Source organism: Chaetura pelagica, unplaced genomic scaffold (assembly GCF_000747805.2).
Source record: "Chaetura pelagica isolate M959 unplaced genomic scaffold, ChaPel_1.0 scaffold364, whole genome shotgun sequence".
NCBI classification, from domain to species: domain Eukaryota; kingdom Metazoa; phylum Chordata; class Aves; order Apodiformes; family Apodidae; genus Chaetura; species Chaetura pelagica.
In genome coordinates, this window is record NW_009953089.1 from 2,068,757 (window position 1) to 2,077,795 (window position 9,039).

Here is a 9,039-nt window from a genome sequence, read left to right on the forward strand (position 1 = left end):
TCTGCAGCTTTCCTGCAGGCCCAGGGATGCTCTGCAGACCAGCAGTGGAGCCTGCTCAACTTACTCAATCATTTGACACCAGCCTGTGGCCTTGTCTGGGACTGGCAATCACACACTTGCCTCTCAACAGCAAACTTAACAGCAGAATGTGGCCATGCAAACACATCCTGGCAAGAGCAAACACATCCCTGACCTACCATGGCATGTTTACCTCCTTCTTCAGAAAAAAAATAATCCTTCCACAGGCAATGATCCTACTTTGCACTGACCATGAGTGAACCCCTCAGAAGCACCAGCCATGTCCTACACAGAAATGGCCAATTTCAGCTCAGCAAAGAGCCAGGTTTTAGTATTTTCCAAGTTATCATGCAGCTTTATGAGCCAGTACCTGAACACTGATTTCTAGACAGCATCCATCCAAGGGACAGAAAATTGCACAAACCCTTGAGATTTGCAGGAGCTGAGATAAGAAGGGTCTGCTGTGATTGCACCACGGCTCAACCCAGGGTGGGCAGCTCTCTGCAGAGAGGGGAGAGGCACCCTCAGCAGGGAAGGTGGCTCAGGCACTGAGCAGGGACAGGGTTCTGTGGCCAGGCTTTGCCTCCTGCCACCACAGAGGGGTCCTAGGAGGACCTGGCAGAGCTGTGCCTCAGCTGCACAGGAGCTGCAAGTACATGGTGGTTAATTAAAGGAGACCAACAGTTGAAAAAGAAGAAAAAAAAGAAGTTGTGCTAAAGGACACAGTGATGCATTAGGCTTTTTTGGGGCCTGTTTTAAGAGGACAGAGCCAGTGGGGTGTCCTTTTGAACTGCAGACACAGGCCTTACAGACTTCTCATGCACATCAACTGCTCTGGGTACATTTGCTCCCTTGGAGTAATTATACAACACAGGAGCTCTGGAGCTGGTCAAGACAAATTTTCACTGACCCACCAGTGAAATAGAGATGGATTTTGCCTGTTTTTAAGCAGTTTATTTTTCCTGCCCAACAGTCTTATTGGAACAAATTCTTCTGCTCATATATCCTAAAGTGTAGCTCATGCCATCTTGAAAACCTTCTCTGGGAGCACCTGTTTGGTGAAGCTGTGATAAACTGATGATCCCTTGGCAATTTATTTTCTGATAACAGATGTAAATTACTCTCAGCTTCCTTCCTGTACAGAGAATGATGGAGCAGGAGCTACTAGGCCAGTTTAATAGAGTTAATCCAGAAATAATTTGTGCTTTCCTTACACAGAAGCAGCTGCTGGCATTTTTTATAGAGCTAAAATTCTCTTCAGTTTTAGTATCTGATTTTGGTCCCCTCTTAAGATTCCACTTCCAGAGAAATATTTAATGTAGTTAACTCAAAGTCTTCACCTTCTATGACAGAATAGCTCTAGGGAGAAAGAGAAATGGTTTGCAGAAAGGCTAGCAAAAAAATAAGCAACATTCCTCATACAAATCACAAGCACTGATTTCCTTCAAAACCAGAAGCCCTTTCCTTCTGAGAAAAGATATGAAAAGCAGCATTAAGGGCTGCAAACAAAGAGGTGCAAAAAGACAGACATGCATAGTTATGAATGATGCTTCATGTTCTTCAGTATCATCCAGTTTTGTAGATGTACATCCTCCTCCTCCCTGCCCCTTTGCTTTACAGCACTTGTCATACCAAAGTGAACAGACAAGACTCTTGCTGAAAATCCCAGAGTCAATTAGACACAAAGCAAAACTGTCAGCAAGAACTGAACATGCTGCCCAGTTTTCTCTTGGTATTTTTCATAGGGAGCAGGTGACATTTATTGCATACTGTTCCATCTTCCCTTTTATAGAGTACACTGTGTAAAAGCATCAAGAAGATATTTTTCAGCTTGAAGGAAGGGTCATCTTCCCCCATAACCAAGCTGTCAGATACACCATGGTGTAGTGGTTGCCATGTGGTTCCATCTTCAAACCCTGAACCTCACCAACGTTGTGATGAACCAGACATCAGATGGAAGAAGCCTTGCACTTGCCTGTGTTTTGTGCTCTTTGATAAAAGGAAATCCATCCGTTCAGAATTTGACCCTGTCTGTGAACAGGGATGAGAACAGGGGTTGTCTCTTCTTACCTCGTAGTAGCTCTGGACAGCGTTTATAAAGGCTTCATCTGCCACAATCTGGGTTTCTCCGTTCAGAAAGGCCTGGAAACGATCTTTGATTGTCTGGAGCTGCTGCTTACTTATCTGCAAAACATGCCAAAAGGATAAAATTAGTAAAGAAAGGTTTACTATGAGGAAAAAAAACGCACTAATTCTGCTGCACCATCTTACTGGAGTGACTGCAACGTGCACTTCTGCTCTCCTCTGAGGACAGCAGCAAGAGAGGAGGAACCAGCCACGTGTGGGTACTCACACACTTGTGCACTCTTCACCCTGCCAAGTTCATTTAAGCATCATGAGCACTTAAAACCACCCTGAAGATCACTTCTAAACAACTCTGCTGCCACAAAATGCACACAAGATTTTCCTGCTTCAGGTATACCCGAATCACCAGCCAGCTGCTGTGGGTGTGCAAGGGGCTGTTCCCCTGCAACCTCTTCCCATTTAGCCTCTCCTCCCCACAGAAGATGAGGTTTCATCACTGACTGGGAAGCCTTGTGAGGTGGCTGTTGGAACACAGCACTCACCAGTGCTCCAGAACATGGGTCTTTCCTCATTTGGGGTTTTTTTTTCCTTGTTCATTTCTTCTGGCTTGTCACATATAAAATACCATCCAGCACCAGTGGTGGAAGAATTTACTGCTAATTCAATGCCAAGGAAATAATCTGAGGGCAAACCTGTTCTCATCCAAGCAATCTCTCTCTGCTTTCTCTTTGCTGCTCAAAACATACAGCTGCTATAACTTACAAGACAGTTTTAATTTCAGCACAATTTACATCAACAGAAAGTTTGCAAGGGTTTGTTCCAGCCTTGTAAGATCAGATGCCATCACTGACAATTCATCTGCCAGTTTAAAACCAGATAGAGCTAAACCCCCACTTCTTCAGCTTATAGCACAAAGTCACAGCAGGCAGATAAGCCATGTCCCAGCAATGCCCCAGACAACATCTTAAGATGCAGGTGACACACTGAAGCAGTGCAGATATGGAACTGATCCCCCTTGTTGGAAGGTAAGAACTCATTTAGACAAAAGAGGAGGCAAACAAGATGTGTATATGACAACTTCAAATTTAAAGGGAAAAGAAAGCAGCTAGACTTTGGACAACTATTTACTAATGATCAAAGTCTAAAGAAGAGGGTTTTTTTCTCAGCCCTATGCCAGCAGGAGAAATGAGCCCATTAGAAAAGAAAACTAAAATTAATGGCTCCAAGTATTTAAATAGCTTTGAATAAAGTATCAAAAACTACTGAGATCCAAACAACTAGAGCATAACGAAGCCTGGTAAACACAGCTAGTGATAAAAAGCAGAAGAGGGACCACTTGGAAAATGCAACAATAGATATCAGTAGATCTGGACTGTGCTCCATGCAGGGTGTTTAGGGACTGTGGTAACGAACATCATGAGTACTGGTAATTAATTCTGCAGCACCATGCTGAGGAGGGTTAGGGAGCAGCAGCCATTTGATGTGATAATCTGGGATTAGTTTATCCTGGTGCTTATGAAGAGGTGTTCAAAGTCACATAAAGCAAGACTCTACGTGCTCTGCTTCAGAAAACGTGGAACAGCTTTTGCCATCTCCACAGGTGCTGGAAAGGCAGGTCATTCCCACACCCAGGACAGCAGCCCACACTCCATAGGGTCTGACACACCCAACAAGGCTCAGCACCACAGAGCAGGAGCAAGGACCATCCCTCTAACCTGACCCACGTCAGCCTTGGTCACCATCTGAAGTGAGCCCGGTGGAAAAGGCACTACCTGTTGGAAAAGCACTGCCAACAGCTCCTGGCTTTATGGCTGGAAGGATCTAATTTTTTGGCTGCAAGAGTCCATCTGCCATGCCAGGCACCTAAGACCACTGTGGTGTTTGCCAGTAGTACCCTAGACTCCAGGAGCCCCTGGGGAACACATGCAGCATCTGGCATAAAACAGACTCCAATATTATATGAGCTGATAGGAGCTACTGATGGAATTGAAAAGAAAACTGGGTCAGTGATATGAGGAGCCAGATACAATGTAGTGATCAAGTGGGAGACACCTGTGGGAAGGCGCTAGGTCTGGTTTTATTAAGCATTTAATTATCTGGAAGCAGAGAAAAGCAGGTTGTTAATTAAATGTATTGACGATTTTGTATTAGCACCCATTGTGATCATCAAGCAGAAATGATGAAGCAATAAAAGCCTTAAGAAACCAAGAAAAGAAACAGGAAAACTACAGGTAACATTGAAATCAGGGCTTTGAGGCACAAGGAAAGGCATACTAAGAGCACAAATACTGTGAGCAAGGAGTTTTTAACAATGTGCATGCCATTTTAATTTCATTTTTCCCCAGGTTATTTCTTAGGACAATCTCTAGAAGTCTTTGCTTGTTCAATTCCTATAATGCCACCTTAGCAGCAATATTTCATGCTCCTTCCTTAATATTGAATGGGCTGCCTTCAAAACCAATGATACTCCTTGAGATCCCCACAAACTCCCAATACACCAGCTCACACACGAGCTCCCTGGGGGCTGTGGAAGTAAATAATCAGGTTTGAAGTGCCAGTTGCCTCCTCCTCACCCCCAAGCTCTATGCAAGTGTTTTCCCTGCCAAGAGAAAGGAGGATCCTCTCCTCTCTGATCACACCAGGCTGCAGCACAGCCCAGTCCTTGGCTAATGGGACCCTCCATCTTCCCTCCCCGTCAGGCCATGAAGCAGCACTGGGGTACTGATCTGTGCCTGCACCACTGTGATGGATGTCACAAAAGCAGCCAATTTGAGCCAGAAATAAGCAGCTTTCATAGTAAGTTTAGCTTCTGCAGCACAGCAGCAGACACCTGCTGCAGAAAGTCAGCACCTGCAAGGGACCAGAGGGGACCAGAGCTGCAGCCAACGAAGCCCACCCAGCACACTCCATCTCCCATTTCATGCCTCTTCTCACTCCATCGGGGGCCAAGGGCATCCCTGCAGAACCCCAAAGCACCCCTGACAGGGGCTGGACTGGGGCACTGGGACAGCTCCAGTGTCACACTCCAAAGCCTTTAAAAGCAGGGCCAAGTGATGCCACCAACCCATCCACTGGCTTCATAGAGCATGTGCCCTCAATGCTCACCTGGAAGCTTAATTGATCCAAAGGCAGGGGTGTCATTTTATCAGCTAGAAATCCATACAAAGTGAGCCAACAGCTTCTGCAGATCCAGTAAGGCCACTAAGGGGCCAATACAAACCACTTCTCACTTAGTTGCCTTCCATCGTGTGCTTACAAATAGCAGAAAACAACAGAATGACTTCCCCTTGGAAGCACATCAGTACAATATCACAGCCTTGGCACCAGCCTGGTGGGAGGTGAAGCCCTGCTGGGTTGCAAGCCCAGTGGTGAGAGGCTGGGGGAGCAGCCCCTGATGTAAATACAAAGCCAGGTGCCTGCACACAGCAGAGAAGCAGACCAAGCAGGAATACTGTAGTGAATAGAAGAAGTTTATTCTGTTTACCTTCCCACACTTTTCCAACCCCCACTGCCTTTTCCCCCAGGAAAACAGAGGCTGTTAAAGAAATAACAGTCACTTCTTGTTTGACAGAGACTGCAGAACACCCTGCTGGCTCAAAGTGACTCTGGACACAAGTGACCTTTCCCAAGTTCATACCATGGTGTGTTTATGCAGCAGAGCATTTCACAGCCTTTAGGTGTCTAAAGCATGTGAGACTTCAGTTGCCAGATACAAACATGCATATTAAAAATGGAATTAATTGAGTCAGTGATGATGAAGTCCTGGCACAGGCATCAGGCAGGGCACCCATGGAGCTTTGGGCTGGCAACCCTAGTTGATTGCACAGCTTTTGATGGGAAGCTTGGCAGAGGTCTTCTCCATAATGGATTAAATTATGGGGAAGAGCTCACCAGTGACTACATCTGGGCATCCAAATGCTTCCTACCTTCTTGCTCTATTTTTTTTTTTTTATGAGAAGCTGCAGCACAACCTAATGACCTCAGAAATGGGGAGAAACAATCTCTGGCATGTGCCACGTCCCCACCACACTCACAAGGAACCCATGGAAGCAATACCTTGAATTTGCCCGATGCAGATCTCAGCAAACAGCCCACCAGCCCTCTTGGGACAAATGCCCACTGGCAGCTTTCTTGCTGCATGTCATTTTTGCACATATTCCATCCGACTCAGAGCTGAATGCAAACCTGAAAGCACAGAGTCCTGGCACCTTCTCCAGAGTTGCTCCAGCCAGCAAACAGCTGGCACCATCTCTGCACATCATCCTGCCTCCTTAGTCTACACCTGGGGGAGCACAAACATTGCAGGGAGGAGCTTCCCTGCAGAAAAGGTCCCTGCAAAAAGTTATTCACAGCAACGTGCCTCACTCACTAACCCATGCTCTGCAAAATGCTTTGCTGGGTCTGAGCACACAGGAGTAAGTACAGCCACACAGCTTAGGGTCTACATCACACAACCATACAATGTTAGCTGGATTTGGGGTTTGTATCCCACTCTCTTTCGTGGATGGACTCAAAGCAAAGCCTCACATTTCTGTGCCTTGAAATTTGAAGACCTAGAACAACTGCAGATTTTCTCTCTTTTAAGGTGAGCTTTCAAATCTGCATGTGTGAAGAAAACAAGATGACTTGCACTCACAGGGGAGTTGTCTTTCCAAGCTTTCTGTAGCACATTGTCGGTATCAAATGTTCAAGAGCCACAGATGATGTCTTGGAAGGAAGCAGAAAGTGGAGCTTCACAAGAATTTGTAAGAATTCTTGTGCAATGTTGAAGTGAGGGTGGTCAAACACTGAGACAGGGGCCCAGACAGACTGTGGCATCTCCAGCCTTAAAAAAATGTCACAACCTGATTGCATGAACATGACCTGGTTTCAGGTGGAACCTGCTTTGAGGAGGGGAATTGGGCCAGAGACCTCCAGAAGTCCCTTGCAACCTACATCATGCTATGGCAACACCATGTTCCACAGAAGATTTACAAGGAGAGGCCATCCTAGATTGTAGAATGCCAAATGTGTTTGGGCTAAGCACTGACTTGTCAGTGGCAGCCTATGGAATAACTGATCCACAGCTCCATGTGTAATCAAATCAGCTAATAAAGTCACACCCACCAACGTGACACCTGCTGGAGCAGAAGTCAGATTTGAACTCTGTAGAAGGGCATTTTCAAATGAAAGATACCCCCTTTATTGCCACGCCTGGACACCTCTGGTTGAGGACTGGGTGTTTCAGTGCACTGGTGCCTCACAGTGCCCACACACCTGCTGGAAGGGTCCCCAGCAGGGACATGAGGATGCACAGTGGTGCTGCACACCAGTCCCTGATGGTTCTGCCCATCAGTACCAGCCCAGTCTTGCAGGAATCTGTTCAGCTGGGGAGTGCAGGTAATTCCCTCTACCTTTTGCCTAGAGAGACCAGGAGGAATATTTAACTGCTCACTGTGCTGTTGTTCTGGGTTTGGTTTTGTAACACCTAATAAAAATTTCATTACTTCTCAGCACCCGGTGAAAAAAGGGAAAAGCTAAAACCAACCCAGTGAGCATCCCCCATCATCACTGCTTCCAGAGTCAGAAAACCAGCCATGGCATGAACAATGGGGAAGACAGGAAAGGAGGGAGGGGTGGGGGGAAGGCCAGAGGCCCCAGTAATGGGCATGAGACTAGAAGAAAACCCATCAGGTTATTCTGCACTGGGAAGAGGCATCATATTCTCCCTGCACTGAGGCTGCTTCCATCCCAGTGGCAGAGAGGACCACAGCAGGGGTGACCCACATCCCCAGCATTTGGGGTTTTCTTTGCAAACTCTCCTGGGCAGATGCAGCTGCTTTGCAAACAGCTGAACTTTGCTGGCTTTTCACTGTTAACCCAAGTGACCAGAACTAACTGCCAGTCTTGGGGAACTCTTCTCAGCTGCCTAACAGTGTATTTTCTGGTTGTTTCAGAGAATGTTAGTGTTTGTTACCAGAGAGCTCTCCCTGTGCTTTGGTTTCTGGTAGCCACAATACATCCTTCCAGGGGTAACAAGTTGGCAGGTCCTTTTCTCTTACATGGCTCCCTGTGTACACACCTACTCATCTAGATGATCTTTCAAGGTCCCTTCCAACCCCTAAGATTCTGTGATCAACCTGTGTCCATACAATTCCCTCTTCATGGGGACATGATTTGATGCCTCTTCCCTCTGCCCTAGTGCATCCACACTGCCCACCCCTCTCGACATGCTCATCCTTTATGGATAGCAAACAAGAAAAGCACCAGTCATACCTCTGGCCCACCCACTGGTGCCACTTTCTCCTCTCTCAGGAAAGAGGTGCCCAATTGATTTGCTGCAGAGAAAATGACTCTGCCATCACCATACCTGAAGTTCCATGCACCTGGGCACACACAAGCCCTTCTGCCTGCAGCAGCTCATGCCCTGCCTGCTTAGTCCACTCGTAATGTGGGGATGGGTCAGAGTGGTGAGGACTCTTCAAGGAGCAACACTCCTATGGATTCACCTGCTCCACACTCAGAAATCAGGCTGGGGTTGGGCACACACGATATAAACAGCCCCTGCATCCTCACACACTGGCCCAGCACTCATTTACAGCTCAGAGACTGAACCAACCTCTCATTCAAGCAGCCTGAGAATACAAATATTTCCTGACCTAATGGTAAATGTCTGCTTCAGCAACATGACCATAAACCCACCAGAGCTGTCTGCAGAGGAAGGAAGCCCCCTCCTCTGCCCACTCACAGAGCTACCACTCACCACAGCACCAGCTCCCATCCTCATCAGGACCTCTCACTACCTCTGCTATCACAAGCCAACTCCAGCAGCTTTGCAGCACCAGCAGAGAGTGCAAAACAGTTTAGGCACTTGCTGGAACATTTCTTCCTTATAGAGGCTCAAGTATTGCTGGATAAGGAATAGGAAAGCAAAACATCATTCCCTTTGGTGAGGCC

The 9,039-nt window shown here is 46.8% G+C and overlaps 1 protein-coding gene across 1 annotated transcript in view; it reads right to left on the reverse strand.

Moving 5' to 3' along the window:
* The window catches only part of CADPS (Ca++-dependent secretion activator), a 177,826-nt gene extending 175,151 nt beyond the window's left edge, over positions 1-2,675 (reverse strand). The window contains exons 1-2 of the mRNA XM_009997038.1: positions 2,646-2,675; positions 2,089-2,202 (exon numbers count right to left, since the gene is read on the reverse strand). Coding sequence (XP_009995340.1) covers positions 2,089-2,202; positions 2,646-2,675 — 144 coding nt within the window. The remainder of the gene's footprint in view (positions 1-2,088; positions 2,203-2,645) is intronic.
* Between the last annotated feature and the right edge of the window lie 6,364 nt (positions 2,676-9,039).